This window comes from Oryzias melastigma, linkage group LG21 (genome assembly GCF_002922805.2).
Source record: "Oryzias melastigma strain HK-1 linkage group LG21, ASM292280v2, whole genome shotgun sequence".
Taxonomy (NCBI): Eukaryota; Metazoa; Chordata; class Actinopteri; order Beloniformes; family Adrianichthyidae; genus Oryzias; species Oryzias melastigma.
Genome location: NC_050532.1, coordinates 6,359,865 through 6,383,849, shown reverse-complemented (window position 1 = coordinate 6,383,849; position 23,985 = coordinate 6,359,865). Strand labels below are relative to the sequence as shown.

Below are 23,985 nucleotides of genomic sequence, written 5' to 3'. Positions count from 1 at the left end.
AAAAACGGTAACAGAATCAGCATAAAAATGTATTTATAATGGAGAGAAAGAAAACAATTCCATCACATAGTTCAAGACTTGATCGGAATTGGATACTGGATCTCAATCAGGGATGACATATTTATTTTACTCTCATTGTTGCGATCAACGTTATAGATTTCAAGATTATTATTAAAGATAAAAACTCTACAACTAAAAATCTGTATATCATCAACAGATCACAAATACGGCACCCGTTTAAGGAGGAAGCACACAAAAAAAGAGTTTAATAAAGTTAGCAAGATATTCTGGACTTCCACCCTCAATAACTCTTTAAAAAAAAAAACTTTTATGGTGTTTTTCAAAAGATCCAAACTGGGTGTAACGGATCCCAAAACTCATGGTTTGGATCATTTTTCGGATCAGTAAAAAGTAAAAAAATAAAATAGAATAAAAAAGAGACAGCAAAATAAAAAAATAAATAAATAAAAAAAAACAAATGCTAAATAAATTTTTGGAAACGTTTCAACTCATATATTCAACAAGCATATAAAGTAGTTCACACACACAATATTTATATATGCAACATCAAAACATTTGCTCATTGAGGCCTATTTATTAAACAAAACATCTTTAAACTTTGAATGCTAACTACATGCTAAAACATGTAGTTTCTGGGGTTGGTTTGGTTCCGAACCGTGGCTTCTGATCCGTACGGACCACGGCTTATCCATGATCTGTTACACCCTTACTCTAAACCGTGGCCCTAAAACCATGACACCATCTGAACCATGAGTTTTATGAACCGTTACACCCCAATTGCAGGTAATGCTATGTATCAAATATTTTAACAGAAATGAATTATTTTAAATTTGGCTATGCATGGCTTTCTGTAAAAACCATAAATGTTTACGTTTAGGCTGTGATTGCTGCACTTTTTCTGTTGGCCTACAAACCGACTCTGGCCCCACATCAAAGAAGAAGACAGTTATGTGGCCCTCACAAGAAAAAGTCTGGGGACCCCTGGTCAAAAATGTGCACGGTCTGGGAAAAGTGATCCCAAAAAAATACGATAAATAATAAAGTCACTTAGAAAATCTATTTTAATGTTTTGTTCATCTATTAAATTGTGAAAAATAAACATTACAGAAGATGACGAAATTAAGTATGTTCACTTCTAAATAATGAAAAAAAAAGTTTTTTTCAGCAAACAACAAAAAATCCATTAAATTTGATGAAAATGAAGAGAAAAACACAGACATTGCAACTGCTTAGACTGTGGTGTCTCTCACAGTACCTGCTGAAACTGGGTGCTTCCAGGAGAATGTGGGTACAGAGAGGTTTCTTCAGGAGGGGAGGAGTCTTGATCATCAGGTGCTTCCTGCTCATCCGGCTCCTAAAAAATAAGAGAACTCGCCATCACAAAGTAGCCTGGATTTTCCTCAGATCATTCAAAAATATGAAAATATTCATATGATTTAAGCCCTGACTAGCTCATCTTAGTGTGAACCAGTAGTGAGTGGGCTACACTGACTACAGTGATATGAAGTCTATGTGTGATCAGACTGTGTGTGTGTGTGGACTAGTTTAGACTTAACAGCTAATACAACAGCTCCTCCTCATGTAGAACTGATTTATTTTAGAGGATAAGTCGCATTTTCTTTCTTTTATTGTTACAAATGTAGAGTTTGATAGAAATACTGTATATATTGATATAACTAACAGCTCGACTGGGAGATGCACCAAAATATAGGTGTCAACTACAAACTTGCTTTCAACATAAAAGCTCACAAGAAGAGTAAATTTAAAAAAATAACTGCAAATGCCATCTGCGGAGGAACTTAGGCTTACAAATGCAGGTGGCCACATTTTAATGGGGGAAAAACTTGGAAGCTGTTCGAGAAGGAGTTCTAACGCCATGTCACTGATCTTACTTTGGCAGACTGCTAGGACTGGGAAGGCGGAGAAGAAAAGAAGAAAAGGTCTGTTCACGCCATGCAGCTGCACAGCGCGACTCTGGCACCAATTACACCAGACAGGCGACCTGTCAAACTTTTTCACTAGAAAAACTAAAAATAGCTTCTTTTTTTTTAGAAATACTCCAAATGTATTTTTTCATAGCACAACAAAATGTTAACTAATCAAACTAACAGTGAATTATAAGGATTGTGTAGACGTGTGAATACTAAATGCATCTCAAAGGACATAAGTGTGTCGAGCCTCTGATAATAATCCACTACTAGAACTTAAGACTCTAATAAAACAAGCATTGAATGTGTTCAGGTTGTACACACTAATCAGTTATTAGATGTTGAATCTTAGAGTAGATCTTAGTTTCCTTCCTTTATGTTGTGGTGCCTGGAATACTGACCTTCCCTGGGCTTTCCTGTGTACACTTGAGCTGTGTATGGAATATTACAGGAAAAGTGTGTCATTTGACGGGATTTTTTTAGCCATCAAAAATACAAGTAACTCATTTGTAGAGAAAATAAGAAAATTTAACTGAAGTTTGTATTTAGAACTTTAGCTATGAAAACAAAAGGTTCAGCCTTCGTAAGCATGAAACAGCTGGAGATAAAAAGAGCAATTCATTTTCTGAATAGTTTTTAGAAAAAAAGAACTAAACTAATCATAACAATTGATTCCAGTTTTTTCTTTTCCTGCTTTAGTTTGCTGTACATTTTTGGTTTTTCCATTTAGTTCAATTTAAAGTCCCACTCCGATGAAAATCGTGTTTTTAACATGTTCTTGTGGCATTTTATTTTAATGATGCAAAATTAAGCTAAAACTTGCATTTCTGAGTATTTCTTGATTTATATAGTGTTTAATGAGCAGCAGATGAAAAAAAGCCAATTGAAAAAGCCTGTAGCTGTGACGTAGAAGCTACAATCGGCTCTGCTCTATTTTGATGCATCTGGAAACATCTGGATAGCTCCTATTTTGTTAACATTTTTGTAGCTCCGGTAATGTTAGATTGGAGGCTGTAAGCTAGCGGTAGAGCACACAAACAGATGGTTTACAAGAAGCGGGGGGCACTGCGCTGCACCAACATTCCCACCCCACAACTCAAATGCAAATTTATGATTAACGACTGCTGCTCAGCAGACAATTTGACTGAATCTGAATTCTTCCCCTGGCCCTTCAATTGCAGGGGTATTTGAAGGGGTAGGGGTATCTGAAATAGCATTTTTTTTATGTCTAACCCCCTGCCACAAGGGTATTCTGTGTCGCGCTGTGCCATGGAGAAGAACCGCTTTTCTTCACGTGGAGAGGTTTACATTTAAATGAAAGTAATGACTTTTTCAGTTTTTGCATTACCTTTTTAAAGTTATAAAACTGATGTTATGTATTTTAGAGTGCAAGCTGCTCCGTGCTAATGTAGCTGACCGGCGACTATTGATGACATCATTGGGTTGGAGAAACTTCCAAATTTCAAGAAACTATGTTTCTATAACTCTCCTTTGTCCTCAAAACAAAAAACAACAACACAGGTTTTTTTACTTTGGCAATAAACGGCATAATCATATTTAAAAGACCACTGGGAACTCTTCTAAAATAGATCAAAAGGTGATCGGAGTGGGACTTTAACTAATGTGATGCACATCGTCAACATTTTTTTTTTAATTGAGTAACTAAGAACAAACAATTCTTTGACCAACTCTCTACATACAATCCTCAAGGCTGCAAGATCACTAGAAAGCAAAACTATGGGTTTAAAAAGTAAAAAATTAAGAGCCATTACCTCTTCAGGACAGAGTTCACAGGCTTTGGCAAGTGTCATACGTGCACTATGTGAACGCTCCAGGAAATACCCGTTGGAGGTTTCGTTGCTCTGAACTGGGGGGGACCAGTTGTTGTAGGTGTACTGGGGGTTCCCCGTGTACGGCCTTCTCTCCAACTCATCCCCCAACCATTCCACCGCCCATGTCCACTTTCTTTTCAGGTCACCATTACTCTGCACAAAAGGTTTATCATTTAAAAACACGAAGACAGAATGGTGCTAATCAGGTTTGATCAGATCAGGGTCTCGGTTTGTGAAGGAGGGTACCTGTAGGATCTGGTAAGCCACAGAACAGTTGCTAAAGAGGGCCACCATGCACTTGATGCACTGGTAGGCCCTCTTCTGGTAGTGGTTTTTGGAGCGCTGGATGGTGTCAAACAGCCCGTCTCTGTCATCAGGGATGCCCTTCAGTACATTGTGGATCCTGTTCAGACATGGAGAGAGATTAAGCTTCACACAGACACAGTTGAAGACCGTGTGACCTTCATTATAGACCCAGGAGCCAGCCGGACCTGTGCGTCTGCCAGGAGTCTTCAATGAGGAGGATCTGTAGCAGCAAGTCCAGGTAAGGCCTCAGCTCATACGTGTAAGAATATGCCACCTGAAAACAAATACAAAACTATTTAAACTTGGTTCTGCAAAACAACATTAAAATTAAAGCCATGTTGTAGACAGTATCCACCGTCATTGCTCCTTCATTACCGCTTTTTCTACCAGCCAGGCCACCCTTGCACATGATACATTAATGAAAAAAACAAATTTTCCCTGAAATTGTGGCTTTTCTGTAAGCTTTATCTCCATAGCAACCATTTTATACTTTGGTCACCTGAGGGTGATAAATAGGTTCAAGTAATTTTTAGAAGAATCGGCAAAAGTGAATTTTTGGATTTCCTTGGCAACAGAATTTTTATAATAACCACACCCACATTCCTAGTAAAGACTTTTATATTATATTTCATTTTGTTTCCCTTAGCTTGAGCAAGGAGTCATATATTAAAAATTCACAATTTTCTGGTATAAAATGAACGAGTTAATGGGGGGAAAACCATTTTTGTGAGCTTGCCATGCTATTGTCGTTCAAAATCTACAACTTCTTATTTCAACATTTTGTATCCTCTAGCTTCTCAATAATGCTCCATGATGCCCCATTCATTTTTTTGATGGTTGCTCCTGCTGTGATGTCATCATTTATTGTTTTTTTTCTTTTGTACTATGTCCAAAATTCATTTTAACCGAGCACTGGGTGAGTGTAAATATTGGTGAGCTTTTGAGTATGTAGCGTGGGTGAGATTTTTTTCTCAAAGGTGCAGGATTTGCAAAAAGAATCTGGTTCTTGCAGTCCAGGACCCTATGAGGAGTCAGGTGTTTACCTGCCAAAGGAGTTCACTGAGCACAGTAGAGGAGAACTGAGGGTTCTCCCAGCAGCAGAATCTAAGGAGCTTCACGGTCTCCTCCGAGTTGCTACAGTCTTCGATGATCTTCTTTACGTAGCTCGTCCTCACAAACAGGATCTCTGCCACTAGCTGTTGCACAGACATCACCGGAGCTGTCAGGTTGGGATCCCCGTACGGGTTTGGAAGGGGAGGGTTACCTGAAGAGAAGAAAAATAAAATCACAACAGCTCTTCTTCTATTCATTACCATCTATTGCTCATTAGAAGCCCTCAGCTCCAAGCTCTGCATACACAGCAAAGAGGCTTAGAGTGGCTGTTTGTCAGTCACTTGATCCTGAGCAAGGATGAAGATCCTCATTGAGCTGTGATTCTTGATTCATTTTCCACATCCACGCACTCACCGTTGATGGAGGACTGCATGCGTGAAGAGACCTCACAGCAGCGGACCAGTTGGGAGACCACAGTGTAGAGCTTGCCCAGTTCTGCATACTGGTATTTAATGGGAGGACCAGGACCCTCGTCTAGAGCGACCAACATGAAAGTGGCAGGAACATTGAGCTTCAGCAGCTGAGACTTCTCTGCCAGCCCTGCGGGGTGTCAAGGACAAGAAGTTCCTTTAGGCTCCAAATGACAATTCACCAGTGACAGATGAGTAAAAAGAAAGGTGTGGGTCACTTACCCAGATTGGCATACATGACAAAGAGGTTGAAGTACTGCTGTAGATGTCGGCCATGTTCAGAAACCTCTCTTCTAAGCAGGTTTAGAACGGCTCTCAACAAGTGGTCACTTAAACTGAGATTATCACAGCCCTGATACACAAACACAATAAAAGAAAAAAAAATCATGAAATTTGAGATATCTCAAAGACGTAGGACCCCATATTCAAGGGTCTCAGAGATTCTGAATGAAATAGTTCTACACATGATGCCCACCTGAGCAGACGGTCCAGGTGAGGCGGTGGGGGAGGGGCAGGGGCCATCTTGCAGGGAGAAGTGAGCGATGAAGACGATGAGCTTGGAAAAGGCTCCGCGGACCTCAGCGCTGGGGCACTCGAGCAAATACTCGGAGAAGCGGTTAGGGTACGCAAACAGGACGTTGTGTGCAAACCAGTAACGTACATTCTTACTGTGTCTCAGCAGGATGCAGAGGGCGTCATACCTGCAAGGAAATACACACAGACTGAAAAAAATACAACACAATAAAACGGGACGATGAAAAGGGCGGACCGAGAGCGTACCAGTCACTGGCAGGACCCCGTACTACTTTCTTGGTGTGAAAACCTGTGCTGAAGAGGAACCTAGCAGCCAGCTGAGCGCTGATCATAGCAATCTCCTCTGCCTCTGGCAGCAGATGGTCCTGCCCTGATTTAAAAAGAGAAATAAACATACTTCAACTCTCAGAGGAAAAGTTAAGATAAATGGATAAAACCACCACATTCTACCATTAATCAAAGAAAAAAAAAGTCTAATTTGTTCTTTTAAAAATATGCTTGATAAAAAAGAAAAAAATGACAATCAAAAATAAGATCAAAGATTAACAAATAAAATCTGCAGTTAAAACCCACTTTGTTCATTTGTTAAGCTACTTTAAAATTAGAAAGGTGATTTAATGTCGTTTTTAGCTAATATAAAGGATCTGGTCATCTTTTTTTTTTTTTTTTTTTTTTTTTAAATGGCAATTTCTTTGTCTGCTCCTGATTCACGATTTCAATAAAAAAAAGTCCTAAATGCAATTTTAAACTTAATTTTCTACATCAACAGACAATTACCACAAGATAATGTTAAAACCAAAAAAACACTTTAAAATTTCTTTCATCAGTGGGTCTTTAACTGACTGAATGTTCAGACTGGGGATTTGAATTTATTAAGAGCGAATTTGGAAGAAGAATTACACCAACTTACACTGCACTGATATTAAATGTTATCTTTAAAGGTAAACTCTCAAATTAAAAGCAGACCAAGTTTTCCTCTGATCAACGGCTTTCAACTTAAAAGTAAGTTCCGGAGGATCGCGACTCGGTATGGACAGATTCTGAAAATCGTTTGACTCTAATTGGATCGGGCCAAAAAAAAAAAAAAAAAAAAAAAGAGATAAAACCTGATCGGGACATTCTTAATTTACACAGTAGATCTGCTGTAACTAACTTGATTTAAGTCAGAATAGCTTTTTTCAAAATCTCCAATTATTGGAAGATTTCACTTTAAGTTATCATTATGTGGATGTTTAAGTTACTGAATCTTCTTCATGTAATGAAATGGAAAACAGAGAACTACATACCTGGAGGAGGGTTTAAATAGACACTGTTACAGGTCAGAAGTTTCTTTATGAACTGGAAATATTCCAGGCTGTATTGCATTCGGTTGTGCATGAACTGGACGTTCTGCTTGCGGACGCTGCACTCTATGACCGTGGGCATCTTGACCTGATGCGGCTTGGTGGAAGAGATGGTCAGGTCCGAGATGTATTTCACAAGCTCGCTGTCCTTGTCCAACGAGTCCATTCGCTCGTAAAACAGGATGTACGCGTTCCACCAGCGCTTTTGCCTCCGATACGACATCCTTTTCATCATATGGTCAAACACTTCGCCCATATACTCCCCACCGAAGCACTGGTTCTTCATCTCCTCCTCGTCGTCCATCTTGCATTCCGTGACGTCCCCGTCATCAAATTTATACCAGCGGTTCTTCTCCCCGTCCCCCCCGTTCCTCTGGATTATATAGGAATAGTAGTGTCCGCCGCTGGCCTGGCCTGAGTGGACCAGCACTCCCACCAGACGGTATTTGGAGCTGCCCGGCGGTGTGGACTCAGACGGCTCGTTCTGCTGTATAACCTGGTTCTCCGGGTTCACGTCGTCCCCCTCTAGTTTCGCCACACCCGCTACTGTGTAGGGCTCCATATCCAGCTCCCTGGGGAACTCAAAGTAGTCATTGAACTTGATGGCACATTCCCGCTCCCAGTCGTAGTCAAAGCGCTTCAACTGGATGGCGAGGACAGGTGGAAGCTTCTTGATCAACAGGCGCTTTACAGTATCCACCTGAAAAGGAGAACAAGCAACAAATAAATAAATCAAAGATTTTTTTAGGTTAATCTTTCAAGAAATAGAGAAACTTGCGTCAATATTTGATGAAAGCAAACATTTATTTACAATTTGCATCTGTGCCTTGAAAGCTCACCTTTTTATTACACTTCTCACAGTGGTAGGCATTTGCTCCTTCCAGCAGATCTCCTTTGACATACTGCTCCATGGAGTCCAACAGGTTTTGGTGGTTTCTGATGTCCACATTAAGTGTTGTAAACGATTCCTCACACTCATACCTGGGAAATATATACATTTTAAACATCACAAAATACTTAAAAAAAAAAAAACCTCTAGGCACCAAATACAAAACATAAGAACTCACCTGTGAGGGCACCCTTGACAGATTTTCTGGTCAGCGAAAGAGCCCCCCAGCACCTTGCTGAGCATGGCGGGGTGACCCAGAGCTTTCAGAGCTTCATCCAAACTGTCCACCAAAGAGTTGAAAAACTCCAGAGCATCGTGCTGTTCCCTCAGATTGACTGGCTCACCCCACAATCTGAGAAAGGAAAAAACACATAGAAGGGATTTATAAATCGCTTAAATCCTCCAAACTGATCAAACTATTCAATCCCAGTGACATACCTGAACTGTTTCCAGAACCCTCTTGGGACGTAGTACTGCAGCCTGGAAGCAGCGAGATGACCGAAGATGACCTGCAAGTGACGAAGCACTCCGATGTTGTACTCCTTCCTGTCCTCTGACTTACTGGAGGGTTTGTCATCAAACTGGTGATGGTAGCTGAAGACCTCATCACGAGGATCTACGTTACTCTGTGGAGACAAAATATTGGCCTAAATGTAACAAACAGCAAGGACTTCATGAGCTGTATTTCCTATTGTTTCAAGGTTGCAAAACTTGATGAGAATTTAATTGTTATTCTTTAAAGATCCACTGTGGTAAAAATTGTGTTTTCGGCGTTTTTTGCTCTGACCCACAACTCAGAACAGAATTCTGAATGAACTCCTGCCGCTCTGAAGAAACTATGTCCTAAAAAACAATCCAGGTTTTTGGTTTTTGGCTAAAGACGGCATGATCATAATTTAAAAAATACATACTTTTACAACAGTTTCAAAATTGATTGGACTGAGTCTTTAACCGTCAAGTTGAATCTGTAGGCTTATATATTGTTGGACGGATAACAGTTTGTTTCCTCCGTGTATCGCGGTACCTCGTTCTCCTGCTTCTCGTCCCCCGACATGTCATCGTCCACATCCGTGCCCGTTCCCTCAATAGCCAGAATGCCGTTGCGAATGGGAGGGATCATGTACAGCTGCTGAATGACAGAGTTCATGTAACAAGTGGCACCGGCGTTCTTTAGACCTACAAAACCTTTATTGGGCCGGGGCCCAACTGGAGGCAAGTACTCCCACTCGGTCAGCGTCTCGCCACCTAAATGAAGAGTGAAACAAAGACACTATCAAGATAACTGCGACTTGATGGACGTTAGACTTGTAAAAGAGCTGCAGAAGTGGAGCATACCTGAGTAGTACATGTCAGTCAGGGTGTCAACGATTTGTTTCAGGTTACGCATGCAGCCAACGGCCAGCGCCACCAGGAGCTCAAAGCCAGCATTGATGGAGGCAGGAGTGCTGCACACCGGGATGGCCTGCTCCGTGGGGAACTCTCCAGTCTTCATGTACTGCAGGTAAACATTTGATGCTGGGAATATGAAGTCATCAATCAGCTCCTGTTAGCGAAGGAAAAAAAGGAAACATGATCAATCAATAAAACTTTTTATAGAAACGAATAAAAATATAAATATATAGTGCTTCCACCTTTATTGCGAGAGCTTCATTCCAAAAATAGGTAGGATAATAAATGTTTTAAGGCTGAAAACATTTGCTACACACTGAACCTTTTTTACAGTTTTCTCTCTTGTTTAAACTCAAAGTTAAAACCTTCACAGATAAAAAAAAGTATTAAACAATAAAAATAAAGATCTGATCCAGAAAGAAGATTTATGAAGATTTGGCAAACTGAATTTTGTAAGGGAGATATTGCACAGAGAAAATTGATTGACAAGGCAACCAGCCAATCAGATCGCAGAACACAGTGCGCCAGATTAAACATGCAAAGATGCCCTGAAAAAAAATCTGTGACCACGAAAGCTCAACAACAATATAGCGAGGGACCACTGTACCTTTATAAGGTTGGCTCCTCCCTTCTCGCTGCCAATGTAGTACTTCTTCTCTGGTGTTTGGAAAGCAAGGAGCTCTTTGGTGACTCCAAGGTGACCCTCCAGGATCGTCTCCTCCACGCCAGTCTCTCCCGTCCTCTTCACCTCATCCTTATAAATCACATTTTCAAATTCAGAATAACTAATACGTACAACATAAAATGATTTTATTTTCAACATTAAGAACAACAAAAAAGGAACTTTACCCGTATTCTCTTGAGCCAGTCGATCTCATTGTTAAGCAGCACCTCGGCGTTTGGCAGGTTGATGTTGCTGTTATAGGCATAGTTTAGCAGATGTCTGAGCAAGGTGAAGTAGTCCCCTGCATGTTTGGCTCTCTCTTTGGCTGTGCTCTGAAGACCAACACAAATTGGTTAGTTCAAAAACTGAACTGCTACTCCTCAAAAAGGTCAAAGGAAGTGGAGCGACTCACCCCCAACACAGTGAATAGGAGGGTGATGAAGAAGAGGAGGGGTCGGTGGCCCATGCAGCATCTCGTGGCCATGAGGAAAAACTGCTCCTGAGCCATTTGTCGCACGGACCTGCGGAGAGAGCCGGGATAATGACTTTCTGTCAGACGTTTGCTGCATGTCAGCTTCAGGACAAGGCTAGAGCATGCCTCGTACGTACTTGCTGTGGCAGTGTAGCAAGAGGTCTATGATAAAAGTCTGCCAAGCCTTCTCTTTGCTCAGTGTGTCGAGAGCCGTGGGCATGAGGGCAAAGCACAGGGTCATGACTTCCAAGGCCTCGCAGCACACCTGCTCGTCCTCCCCATCTGGTTCCTTGGCAGCATTTGTCTACAGAGTTTGAAGAGAAAAAGAAAGATCGAACATAAAAAAAAAAACAAAAAAAAACGTATTCATAGAATGTTTGTCTGGACTACTGTACCTTCTCATATATCCTGCTGATTTCCTCATTGGAGCTAAAGACGAGCTGCACTGTACCACAGCCTGATGCCCACACAATTTTCTGTATTGCTCGGATTACACAAATGTCTGGGATGTACTTTGACGCCTGGAAAAAATTCTGATGAAAAATATAATTCCATAGAACCCATTAATACTAATATTCTTGGAAACATAGCTTCAATAGAAATAGACTAAAAATCCTCATTTTAAAGAGAAAGTAGCTACAATGATCTAACAATTACCTCATCAGAGATCTGCTGGGCCAGGCGAATGGCTACATTACGCAACATACACTCTGAGGCCGGGTTAGGGATGCTTTGCAGGGCACTCTGAAGAACCAGCGCTTGGTCATGCGTGGCCTGATTGATCTAGAAACAGATGTGGAGACGAGATATGTCGGCGTTTCGGGAGACAGCCACAACAGAAGACAAGTCAAACGTGTTTTGTTTGATGCATCATCGTCTTACCGGAGAGACGGGAATATTTCCATCGGCGTTGGGCTGGCAGGCCTCAGCCACCGCCTTCACATGTCCAAAACCGACGGCGGTCAGCAGGAGCTTTGCAATCTTTAGTGCATTGAGGTACGCTCCTCTCCGGGTTTCCATGTCTGCTGATGGGAGGAAGTTGTTTCTGGTGAGCATGCTGAGCACCAAGGGCAGACCGCCGCTCTTTAGGAAGTTATATTGGAAGTCACTAGCATCTTCACCAAGAGTGGCACTGGCTGGCATCAGCAAAGCATACACAACCTAAAACACAAGCAAAATCGAGGTAAGCGGCATGAGTCCCAAACTACTAAATTGTTTTCAACAAAACTTGGTATTGATGAACTACAAACAATACCTCTATGAGGTAGAGCACTTGTGAGGGGGAGGGGCCAAAGAAGCAGGAGTCCAACGAAGGACTCAGGCTGTTCTCTCCCAGCTTGGCATGGTCCAAACACACAGCTCTCAAATTCTCTACTGTGGTGTTATCTGAGAGCACAAAAAGGCCAAAATGATGATCACTGGGGTTTAGGTTTTTCATTCAATCTTTAAAGTGACAAATGAAAATAAAATCTTAATTACCAGGAGGCATGAGCTTCATGAGAACACGAGCTCCATCTCTTAGTTGAGGCATGCTGAGGCTACAACCCAGATCAGCGATCTGCCACAGGAAGGAGATGTATCGCAGATGCAGCGACATAATCTGCAAACACAAGAGGTGTTTTAGTGCTTATTTACCGATAATGCAACTAAAACCACATTTATCGGGGGTAAAACATGTTCATAGAGACTGTGAGAATGGATTTGAGCCCCTATTTGTGCTGTTGTGTGTTTTGTGTTCTCAAAACGTGGTTCCATCAAACGCTGACATAATTTAGCATAAAGCCGAGATTGAACAAAGAAAGAGGCAATTGTTAGTATGGGAGTGTGGTGTTTCTGGAAACCGTCAACACTCTTTCAACATTCATGGAAGCAGGGCTTCAATACAGCTGGTTTGTAGAGATCACATACAGTTTTGTAAAGCAGTTGTTTAACAAACTCATAACAAGAAAACATGGATTCAAAGCCCTTAAGCTGCATTCACACCAGACGTAATTCTGTGTCAAGTTTCAATGTTAAGTCAATGTACAAATGCGATCTGAGGTCTTGCAGCGTGATGTAGGAGTTAGGCATGGCGAGGTTGACGATGTGCTTCAATGTTAACTTACCACACCGGGCAGACAGCTTTCCACCTCAGGGTTGGGCCCGTCACTGTAGTGGTTTCCATGGTTACCAGGAGAGCCAGTAGACGAGTCGGATGAGCTATCTGGACTTGAGGGCATGTTGGCACTCACCTGGGTCAGCTTGGCTGTGATCAACTGTACAAACAAATACCGCCGTTAATGCTGATCCACGTAAATGGAACTGAGCCCTGGATGCGCAGCCCTCACCGTTTTGTCCTTCAAACTGAGCTGCCCGATCAACTTCCTGTCATCAGCTGGATCCACGACCTCACCGCCGATAAACAACTCGATCTTTGTATGTGCAGCATTAGCCTTTATTCTGTTTAGAATGGCACGCCTCACCGAGCCAATCGTGTCGTTGGTGTGCGACCAGATATCTAAATCGTCTACTTGGCGACCTTGGTTTGGGAAACGTACGATCAGCGTTATGTGCTTTCCTCTGAAAGCTCTGTAAGAGACAAAATAAAGACCAATAAGAAAAATATATAAACAAAACAATGACTATAAAATGATATGTTTTATTAGAATCTTGTTTGCACTAGTCAATGACTCAGTGTCATTACATCTTTAAAAAAAAAAAAACAATTACCTGGACATGGGCAGTATAGTCCTCTCCTCGTGGTAGTCGCTGTCACACTCATTGATGTACTCCTTCAGGACAGTCAAAACGCGTACCATGCGGATGGCTTCCTGCCTGGCACAGTTAATGCTGTCTTTGTCTCCGTCCAAAACACAAAGGGTGTCATAAGATGCCTTCAGACGGTCGAAGCAGGACTGGATGAAATCCTCGTGAATCTCAACCTACAGTAACAAGAAACACACGAAGAAACAAAAATAGAAGTCACAGATGCTCTTACTGTTTCATGATAAATATATAAAGATAAAAACCGTACCTGATTGACTTGTAGTTTGGGACCAAGGTTGGTGTAAATCTCTTTCAGCAGGTCTATGGCTCGGTTAGCAATGTCATCACTTCCTTGAATTACCACCTGGAGAAAAAGGAATTTACAATAAAAGTCAAATGAATTCTGTCTATACAGAAATAAAAAGATTCAATTTGTCTTACAATTAACCACTACTTAAATAAGGAAAAATGACATGATCTTTCAGATTCTCTGATGCAAGTAATCAGCATCCTCACCCTCCATAGATAGTCCAGGCCTATTAGTTCCAAATCATCCATCATGTAAGCCCTGCGCTTTGCTACCAGCTTCCCCTCCCTGCAGTTGACAGCCTTGAAGAACCTCTCAAAGCACTTCATGCCATTTTCCGTCAGCAGAGATGGATCCAACTGTAGAACGTTATTCTCAAAGAAGTCCTTATTGATGTCTGGATCCAGGTCTGGTTCGTCACCCATAAGTTTGGAGTACCTGCACACAAGAAGAAATGAACCCAGTCAAAACAAAATAAAAAAAAAATGTCTGCCAATTGATGCAGACAGATTCAAGCTAAATACTGGAGGATGTAAAAATCAAACGGAACCATTTGAAGCAGGCCTCGCGGTCGCAGAGAAACACAGCATTCTCTGCCAGACACTTCCAGATCTGCTTGGCTTGAGGGGCACACAGCCACAGCTGGCCATCTTTTAGTAGAAACCTGGAAATAAAGCACAAAATGCAATCAACACTGGATGCTATTTGCCTCAAGGTTAAAAACAAGTCACAACTAAATAAATAAAAATGTTTCTGAATGGAGGCGCAAAGTGCTAGCAACAGAGGAACAATTTAAAAGAGCTATCATATTTACATTATACAGTGTACCTAAAAGCCTTAATTAAAAAAAAATGTGCCTTATAATATGGGGTGCCTTACATATGAATTAATTCTGGTTGTGTTAAGAGGTACATGGCGCTCTGTCAAAATGTTTGGTTGGGCGTTATTGCTAATATGCTAAAACAGCAAATATGTAGCAGTGTTGGACTGTGTTTTTTTTTAACGCGTTACTAACAGCGTTGGGAGTTAGTGTAGTCACAGTAATGTTTGTTTTGCCGTTATGAGTCAGTTTTTTTTTTCTTGTAGCAAACAAAGTGGGCAGTTACAGATATTGAGAATATGCTAACACGGCTAACGTGTTACGGTGACGAGCTGTCTTTTTTTTTTTTTTTACGTGTTACTAACAGCGTTGGGAGTTGCCGTAGTCACAGTAACGTTTGTTTTAGCACCATGAGTCCGTTTTTTTTTTTTTTTTTACTTGTTGCAAACAAGGTTGCCAGTTACAGGTATTGTGAATATGCTAGCAGGGCTAACGTGTAGCGGTGTAGGACTGTTTTTTTTTTTTTTTTTTTTTTTTTACACAATGGGAGTTAGCGGAGTCACAGTCAACATTTGTTTTGTTGGTATCAGTCCATTTTTTTACGTGTTCCAAACAAACTTTGAAGTTAGAGGTATTGAGAACACACAAATGCAGCTAACACTTCTAACGTGGCTAACATGTAGCGTGTTACAAACAAGTTCTAAAGTTAAAGTGAACACAGTAAAGTCTAACTGACTCATCTCTGACTCTTATCTGGCTTAATGGGCCTTATAGTTTGATGTTTCTTATATATGCTCCAAGTGAAAATATACCATTCATTTACGGTGCGCCTTATTTAATGTAAAAGTAACAAACCTCAAGAAGTTGAGTCGTTCCTGTACTTCTTGGACATGACTGTAGCGACTTCCTGGTCTGACCGTCTGAGGATCAAACTCCGCTTGTTCTTCTGAAAATCGTAAACACACGACCAGTTAAGATGCAAATATTCTGTACTTCTCACCAAATGATCTGCATCAATGAAAACCCCCTTTTAACTACCTTTGGATAACTGCCTCATAGTCTCCATGTAAGCCGAGAGGTTCTCGGCCACGAGGGTGACCAGAGCGTGGTTATGCTGCAGCTGGTTGATCAGGTCGTGCCGGTAAAACACGTGTGGACTTCTCTGGGTTTGACTGGAGTGAACAGAAAAAGAGGGGTGGGAGGGTGTTAGGGGCACTAAAGCATTCTGGGTGAAAAAAACAAAACTTCAGACAGAGTTGGCATATGATGAAGAAAATAAAGCATAATTGATTTCAAATGTGTTTCTGACAAAGAAAGCAGCTTTTAGTATGTATGTGTGTGTGTGTGTGAGCATTTGTTGATTAACCAGAATTCCTATCATAAAAGCCATTTCTTGCCTTGTTACCAATTTTTGTCTAAAAACTGAAGAAATAAAAGTAAAAAAAAAAACTCAATAAAACTAGATGAGACTATAATTCCAAATAAAAATTCAGTTTAAAATGAGGTGAATTGATTACTTAAAAAAAAATATGATCCCAAAACTGAAAACATTTCTTTAATACAATGTTGTAGTGACATATTTTCACCAAAGAAAGTGTCTGAATAAGTTGGTCCAAGGCATGAAATCCCCTGATATTTTTGAACAGACAATTTGAGCTGAAAGGATTTGGCATAAAGAAGAGAGGGGCTCCATCTCAAAGGACTTTTCATTCAATTGATCAAGTTTTGAATGCAGGCAGAATAGACTGGGCCATTTGGTGCCATAAATTCAGACCAACAGGGAAACGTTTGTTCAAACTTGTTATTTTAATGAATACTTGTTTTGTTACAACATTAAAAACAAAATGAAATAATTTTGTAATTTTGTTGCAACAAATAACATTTAAATGTAAATGTGAATACAATGAAACTTTATTGACCCCACAAGGAATCAATAAAATACAGCCAATTAAAGACTTACAGCAGAATTAATGCCTAATTTATAACTTTTTTGTCATTTTTTAGCACCTTCTCATGTCTGGTCATATCTTTTTTTCCATAATCTTAAGACATCCCAGTCTATATGAGCAACAAGTCATTTGAGATGAAACCCAAAGAGGAGCAGTAGAACCTATTCAGAGCTGAAGCCCCCTTCAACCACAATCACCGCACGGCTTTAAGGCTGCATCAGGTCTTTATAGGTTAAGCGAATTCATGTCATTGATTTATATTTTATAAGACATAATAAACAGGACAAAAAGTATATTATTAGACTTGATGTGATAAAGAAATAGGTGAAACCCTGGAATTTGCACTCAACTTACCCGACTAAGTTCGTTTGAATGTAAATTGGCCTTTTCTTTCTGAAAAACAACAGGTAAACTACAATTTTCCAGTGACTAATAACTACTTCAGCTTCAAAACAATTCAATTGTGGTCAAATTTGTAAGATTATTCAAGTGTCTCGTCCGACTAACCCTAGCAAGATAATAAAGTTAAGAGCTGTAATGGTCTTATGCACTTATGCTTTAAATTACATTGTCCTAAGTGTGCTGAAGGATCACAAAGACATTCAGATCTGAGCAGAAGCTCCAAAAACCCCCCCTGATAATGTTACTTTAAGAAAGTCAGAGATGGTTCAAATTCTGGGTAGAGACGAAAATCCCAAAGGATCCTATAAAATTTTTATATTATAGAAAAATGTGTGTCATATAAAATCAATAGTCATTTGATTATGGTGCTTTACGTTTAAAAAAAAATTTAAAAAGGTAAACTATAAAACAGATTTATAAGGTTAATGAGTTAAACTTTTGCAACACTGAATGACAAGACAAACGTTTTTTTAGTACTTTGTTTTACATTTTTTGAAACAAATATGTAATCTTTTAACCTGCCTTTAGGCCTGATGTTTAGCCTTTATTTTCCTGTAGCATTACCCACTCAATGCTCATTAATTCTATAAGATCTATTTCATTACCAAAAAAAAAAAAAGAAAATACTGAACTGAAAATCACTGTATTTACTCTCTTAAAGCAGTTAAGTGGGAGATTAAAAACCAGTAATGTTTGATGAAAATATTTTTAACATGTTCTTGGTGGCATTTTTCTGAAAATTAAGCTTTAAATTGCATTTCTGAGTATTTATTTTTTAAATTTGTTGTAAATGAAGAAAAATACAATTTAAAAATATGCTGTAGCTCCCTGCTCTGCACCATTCTGACTTGCAGATGACCAGATCTGTGTACGTCTTGTATTTTTTGCACCAGTAATGTTCGGTTGGGTGAATTTCTAATAATGCAGAAACTATGTCCTATGTTATTTTTTTTCTAAATTCTGCATATTTATTATTAAAAGACCACTTTTAAAATAGCTCCAAAGTTGATCAGAGTGGGACTTTAAGTGTTAGGAGATTCTGTGCAAGACAAATTTAGACAAAACATCACACATTTCCTGGCTTCATTTTCATTTGAAAACAATTTTCTCAGGAACTCACCTAAGATTTTGAGGAGCTTCACCGAAGAGGCTGCAGATTTCTCTGATTTGCTTCAAGGCAGGGATCACCCATTTGTCATTGGTTCGCAGCTCCTCTATAAAGCGATCTATCCACTGAATCTTCTGCGTGTCTCTGTCCTGTGAGTCAAAGATCAAATCTTAAGTAAGTTGAAGCCCAACAAAAACACTGTGATAGTTGGATCATCTCTGATGGTCTTTATTTACCTGTGAGCAGCTGTAGTCTAATATTTTGATGTGAGCGTTGAGCGCCTGGTCCATAATGTCTACAGGAACGTCATCGCTGTGCGCCAGGTTCCACAGTAGGTTGAGGACCTTGTGGGCCATCACCCCGTCTTTGTCGTCCTCTGCTAAGCGCCGGATAAGTTCCAGCAGCTTTTCACGCTGCTTCTTGCTGGCGTTGGTCCAGCTCGCCTGGATAGTAGGATGAAGTGGGTCTCAGAGACACAGATACTGCAGCAATCCCAAAAACGAGGACGTGATTCAACCAAGAAACGTATATGTACCTTAAAACAGTCAAAAAGATGATCGAGCTGCTCAGGCGAGAAGTCCCATGCTAGCTTAGCCAGAAGGTCGTGGACATTCTTTACAATGGCCTCATGCTTACCAGCCTGGAAATGTGAACAAACAAGTCAATGTTTGTCAATCAATCATCCCTGTTGTGACTTTATCTTTCAGGTTAGCAGACTTCTAACCTATTTTAAAAACAGATTTGGGGTCAAAGGGAAGAATCTTAAACCTAATTTACTTTAGATATTTTAAAAAGAAAAAAAAAATCCAGAGTGTGCTAGACTATGTACTGATCTGATTGTGGAATCTACCCATCAGAACATTTCTGCTAAATAGGGCTACCAGTTTTCTCAGTAGATAAGCGTGGAAGTTCACTCTGGGGGCTAAAATAGGACTCTGTTGCTATCAAGCTCCCTTCACTGGCTCCCCGTCAATTTAAGAGTTCAATTGAAACCTTCACTGTTTGTTTTTAAAGCTCTGCATGGTCTAGCCCCAGCTTACTTAACAGATCTTTTAACTGCTCACAGCCATTCTAGAGTCTTATAGTCCAAATCAGGACCTTTTCAGTTGCCAGCCTTCTGTAATAAAACAATATTCCTCCAAAGCTGCGAATGATATCAGACCTAAACAGATTAAAACATCAACTTAAGAGATACCATTTTAGAAAGGCTTTAAACACATAATCTGTGCCAACTAATTATTTTCCTTTTGTTTTATTATTTTTTGCCTGACTCATGTAATTTTGCATTTTTATGCTTTCCTTTTTATTCTTTGTTTTAAATTTGCTATTTTTGTATTTTCTCTTTACAACACCCTGATTGCATTGTAAAGGGCTAAATAAACAGATTAATTCATTCATTTAAGTGAAAACAAGTTAAAAATAAAGATCCACATGCTTTTTTTTCCCCCATTAAACTAGCATTATTCGTTTAATAATTTCTATGGAAAAAAATTATTTAGAAAGCACCTGTGCTGCCCAGATGTTGTCCAAGTCCTGCATGGTAAGAGCTTTCTCCTTAATAACAAAGCGAAGAATCTTCTCCAGTTTTTCGACATACTGCGGCTGGTGCAAACTGTCTCTTAGCACGATAGACAGTATGTGGTTTTGCTGGATCCATTCCTGGAAGAGGTTGGGAAAACATTAGAAAATTAGAATTTATGTGAGAGAAGCAAAAAAAAAGAATTAAAATGACATACCGCCATCCGCTCAGCAGTCAGCCATTCCTCTTCCTCGGGGTTATGACGATGAGTGTAGTAGGACACGCTGGAGATCACTTTGTTAACTTCATTTAGTGCATTCATTTTGCCATTAAAAGAAGAAATTTGCAATAACCTGATAAAAAAGAGAAAATGCGTGTAAGTTCATGATAGCCATAATAACATTTTAGAAAACAGCAATGAGAACAGGGAATCAAGGCTCACCTAAGAATCATTTTTAATCTAAAAATCTCTAAATTCTTCACGGTCTCCTCCTGCCCTGGTACACGAGAGGCCAGATTCTTTAGAGACTTGATTATCATGGACAGTGCGTCGTTTTTGGCTTCGTTCTTGGCCTCTTTTTTTAGCTCCTCATCCGTGAGATTCTCTAGAAACTGGGGAACCATCTCGATGACTGGAAGGAAGTACTTCTTTACTGTGTGCAATGTGAGGAACTCGTAACACTGGCCAAAAGGTCTAGGAGAAATACAACAACTCATTTTAAAAAAATGCACATACTGTACAACCCAGTTTGCTAAACAAAAGTAATTTTAGAAAGTAAAACATTTTAAGATACTTACTTGATAAGTGCAGCGATGATCTGGACGTTCAGTGCTTGGCCACTCATGAAGCGATCGTGCAATATTTGAAACCCGTTTAAATTGCCAAATTTGTTTATTAAGTCCACCAACCAACCCTGTAATGATAGAAGAAAAGGTTATTAAAAAGGTTACACTGAATCTTTTTCAAATTCCATTCAAATATTGTGAATATTTTCGACAATCTGCTGTAGAAAATTATTTTTTGCTATATCTTGCACTTCAATCAAAATTATAAACTTAAAAATATATAATTTTGTCTTCTTTTCAGGCTTTTCACAAAAGAAAAAACACTAAACATAGGAAAGAAAATACAAAAATCCTATCCTATAACACAGTTTTTTTTTTCTAAAAACTAATAATAAATATTTGACAATAGAGTAGACGAACTCCCAAAAAAGTACACAAATATAAGACGATAGTGTTGTTGTAAAACCCTTAGTAATGACTGGCTTTTTGCCAACAGAGGTAGACAGACTAGAAGAGTGTCTGTATTGCTCCCACAACCCTGCACCTACACCAGATTAATCACTGCTTCACTGCAGAACTCCCATGAGAGTCGAGCTCTTCCTTGATACAGGCCAAGTGTCTGATATTCTGTGAGTTTACAGAGTTGAGATTTGACTTGAAATTCACCTTAGGAGATCGTGGGTCTGGTGGTCGGGCAAAGAGCTCATCATCAGGCAGCTGTGCTCCAGCAGGGACGGTCTCCGAGGGCCGTGTGCCATTGTATATGTGGAACTTGCAGTGGGGGTTGGTGGCCATGGCTAACAGCTCCAATAAAGGGAACCAGTCCTGAGAGAGCTTTGCCACACACAGCTCCACCAAACGGTGTGTGTTATTAATGATACATCTCTGTGGAGCAAATAACAACAAAAATCATCATTAGACACAGAATCCACTTTAGGATGATACCAAACATAAGTAGTTAATGATTTGTATTTTAGCTTATTTAGAAGAGCTGTAGCAAAACTATAAAATATTATATTATGCAAAAAAAATTAATATAGAGTCAAATTAATACAGGTTTTAGCGAGGCATCCGATTGGTCAATTTATAACTATGTTAGCAGAGAAAGAATAGTTATATGTTTATTTCTCAATAGAAGTCTATAAGATCTCAGCTTTTTGGGACCAGCGGACACTTGCTATTTGGAACGCTCAGTCTAGTTCTCATATACAGTCAATGGTTGTACCCACTTTAGCATTCCTTCTCGCAAGCAAAATCCAATGGATGATATAGTTTATATTTCCAGTTCCATAACTCTATGGTGTACCCATAGAACAGCAGACATCCATGCTAATCCCTCATCCCTTCACTACTCTTCATGTGGCATCACGCAAACGTGATGCAATAATAAAAAAGGAAACAACAAAAAGAACAACACCAGTTCAACTGAACCTCATGGAATTAAAAAAAATAAAGTTTCATTTGTGTGGTTTCACACGGTTTCACATATTCAAGAAAACCAGATACAAAGAAACCAGTACAGGATTGAGTAATCACAGCATTCCAAACAAGATTTTAAGAACCTTTGTGTATGAAAAAAGATATTAGTAAAAAGAGGAGGAAGTAATTAAAAACTTTAGGTCTAACAAAAGTGAAATGTAAACTATTTTTTGAATTATCAACACTTTTAGAGATCTCCCAGCATTAAGCGAGCACTTCCTGGTCTCAATGATTTGCAGCTTAAAGCATCTCCAATATTTGAAAAAGGAAAACAAGATAAAATGATGTTTAAATCGGTTTTCTTCCTTTGCTGAAAACCAAGAACAAAGTCATCTAGGAACACAAAATGCACCACTGAACATTGTATGTATTCAAAGGCATAAAGCTTTTCTGATTAGTCATGCTTGCCCACTATGCCTGATAATTATAGTTTTCTGTCAGTCATTCATGTTGTGTTTGACCATAAATGCATTAGCAGAGCAGAACATGAGTCCAATGGGAGACTAAAATAGACTCCTTTTTCTGGAACATCTAAACATTCAAACTCAAAATACATTTTTAAACACCATAAAGGAATTTAAATGTTTTCTAAACAGTAGGGGAACAACAGGGAAAAAGTTTAAATGAAAGCTTACATGGATCTCAAACTTCCAGCCACTGACTGCCTCGTCTGTCAGGATCTTCGTGAAGGAAATGGTCAGACCATCCCTGAAAAACCGCTGACAGGCCTCACACTTCACGTCCAGCCCTGCAGGAAGTTAGAACACTTTATGAGCTAAATATCACAAAAGGATGAGATCAAATGCTGCGAGCACAGTACAGTTATTCTGTTAAGTTCATTGCTGCTTAAACACAATCGTTTCTCATGGACTAAATTCTGACAGATTATATTAAACATGAAAACAAACATTTGAAATACTGACACAGTAAAGTAAAAAGAAAACTATGCCATGTCTGAAATATACAACTTTGATTTGATTACAGTGGATTACACAGATCTTAGTACAAACTCGTCATGTATAGCTTTGAAGCTATTAATAAGTAACATAAATAAATAAAAAAGAACTGGTGAGTGACTACTTCAATCCAAAAACACAATAAACAAACATTCAATACCTTTTTTACTCAGGTCTATAGCAGCTTCCAAGAGAACTTCTAATTCTCCTTTTGGCAAAACTGGAACAACCCAACGAGGCCTGAGAGAAAAACGAAAGACTAGTGTTAAAAACTATTTAAAGGAAAAAAAGCACAATTCTAAATGCAAAAAAACAGGAATTATTACTGGTTGGAATTTGACGAGCTGAACCATAAAGAGTTAAATTAACATTAAAGTTAAGAAAAGTTTCTGTTGTGATCAAAGGAAAGAATCCTCTAATTTGCATTAGACAGTCACAGGGAAGCCAGCAGAATTAAATCTGACAGCCAATAATTTGTTCCCACAGCTAAAACAAAAATCACAAATCAAAACTGTTAGGTTTAGTTATCACTAAAACCTAAAAATAAATGAATTTTAGATGCAATTTCAGAGAGCCAAACCTGTTGATCATGTCATCGAGCTTGGCTAGGTCAGTGTGAGGGAAAGCAGGCTCTTCCTCCTCCAGCTGAGGGGGCCTATCCACCTGAGCCTGCTCATCTGGTGGGCTCACTGGGGAGTTCTCATTAGATGAGTTAGGAGACGATGTCTAAAAAGAAAAGAAAAAACAAAGTCACAATGTAAATCAAGATGGTAGAAAACTATAAAGTAATTGTGTCACGTCAAGCCATTTAGCTAAGAATAAAAATTCTTAATATTTTGTCTATGTATGAATCAAATTAATCCAGATTTTAATACAATTAACAGGACAATAGCATAACTTGTAACAAGCAGGCATAGTTTTTACTTTTTTTTTAACACAAAAACCACAACAATATACTATATATATATTTTGTATTTCTCAGTATCGTTGCCCTAAAAAGAGCTTTTACAGCT

At 39.3% G+C, this 23,985-nt stretch overlaps 1 protein-coding gene across 7 annotated transcripts in view; it reads right to left on the bottom strand.

Moving 5' to 3' along the window:
- The window catches only part of usp9 (ubiquitin specific peptidase 9), a 34,906-nt gene that overhangs the window by 2,103 nt on the left and 8,818 nt on the right, over positions 1–23,985 (bottom strand). For 4 of the 7 annotated variants that reach the window (XM_024285928.2, XM_024285929.2, XM_024285931.2 and 1 more), the window contains exons 3-47: positions 23,553–23,698; positions 23,133–23,212; positions 22,652–22,764; positions 21,204–21,422; positions 20,550–20,665; positions 20,194–20,445; positions 19,969–20,104; positions 19,739–19,891; positions 18,768–18,872; positions 18,469–18,675; positions 18,245–18,381; positions 17,077–17,115; positions 15,812–15,945; positions 15,629–15,719; positions 14,504–14,617; positions 14,163–14,391; positions 13,915–14,010; positions 13,611–13,822; positions 13,229–13,469; positions 13,007–13,156; positions 12,381–12,501; positions 12,157–12,287; positions 11,784–12,062; positions 11,559–11,684; positions 11,297–11,434; positions 11,039–11,205; positions 10,842–10,950; positions 10,615–10,761; positions 10,373–10,519; positions 9,712–9,919; positions 9,401–9,621; positions 8,815–9,002; positions 8,555–8,728; positions 8,327–8,468; positions 7,431–8,187; positions 6,391–6,514; positions 6,086–6,311; positions 5,833–5,962; positions 5,555–5,740; positions 5,131–5,351; positions 4,273–4,361; positions 4,028–4,184; positions 3,722–3,934; positions 2,351–2,380; positions 1,277–1,375 (exon numbers count right to left, since the gene is read on the bottom strand). In XM_024285928.2, the coding sequence (XP_024141696.1) occupies positions 1,277–1,375; positions 2,351–2,380; positions 3,722–3,934; positions 4,028–4,184; positions 4,273–4,361; positions 5,131–5,351; positions 5,555–5,740; positions 5,833–5,962; positions 6,086–6,311; positions 6,391–6,514; positions 7,431–8,187; positions 8,327–8,468; positions 8,555–8,728; positions 8,815–9,002; positions 9,401–9,621; positions 9,712–9,919; positions 10,373–10,519; positions 10,615–10,761; positions 10,842–10,950; positions 11,039–11,205; positions 11,297–11,434; positions 11,559–11,684; positions 11,784–12,062; positions 12,157–12,287; positions 12,381–12,501; positions 13,007–13,156; positions 13,229–13,469; positions 13,611–13,822; positions 13,915–14,010; positions 14,163–14,391; positions 14,504–14,617; positions 15,629–15,719; positions 15,812–15,945; positions 17,077–17,115; positions 18,245–18,381; positions 18,469–18,675; positions 18,768–18,872; positions 19,739–19,891; positions 19,969–20,104; positions 20,194–20,445; positions 20,550–20,665; positions 21,204–21,422; positions 22,652–22,764; positions 23,133–23,212; positions 23,553–23,698 (7,500 nt within the window). The remainder of the gene's footprint in view (positions 1–1,276; positions 1,376–2,350; positions 2,381–3,721; positions 3,935–4,027; positions 4,185–4,272; positions 4,362–5,130; positions 5,352–5,554; positions 5,741–5,832; positions 5,963–6,085; positions 6,312–6,390; positions 6,515–7,430; positions 8,188–8,326; positions 8,469–8,554; positions 8,729–8,814; positions 9,003–9,400; positions 9,622–9,711; positions 9,920–10,372; positions 10,520–10,614; positions 10,762–10,841; positions 10,951–11,038; positions 11,206–11,296; positions 11,435–11,558; positions 11,685–11,783; positions 12,063–12,156; positions 12,288–12,380; positions 12,502–13,006; positions 13,157–13,228; positions 13,470–13,610; positions 13,823–13,914; positions 14,011–14,162; positions 14,392–14,503; positions 14,618–15,628; positions 15,720–15,811; positions 15,946–17,076; positions 17,116–18,244; positions 18,382–18,468; positions 18,676–18,767; positions 18,873–19,738; positions 19,892–19,968; positions 20,105–20,193; positions 20,446–20,549; positions 20,666–21,203; positions 21,423–22,651; positions 22,765–23,132; positions 23,213–23,552; positions 23,699–23,985) is intronic. The other 3 variants (XM_024285932.2, XM_024285933.2, XM_024285935.2) reach the window with 3 other exon arrangements.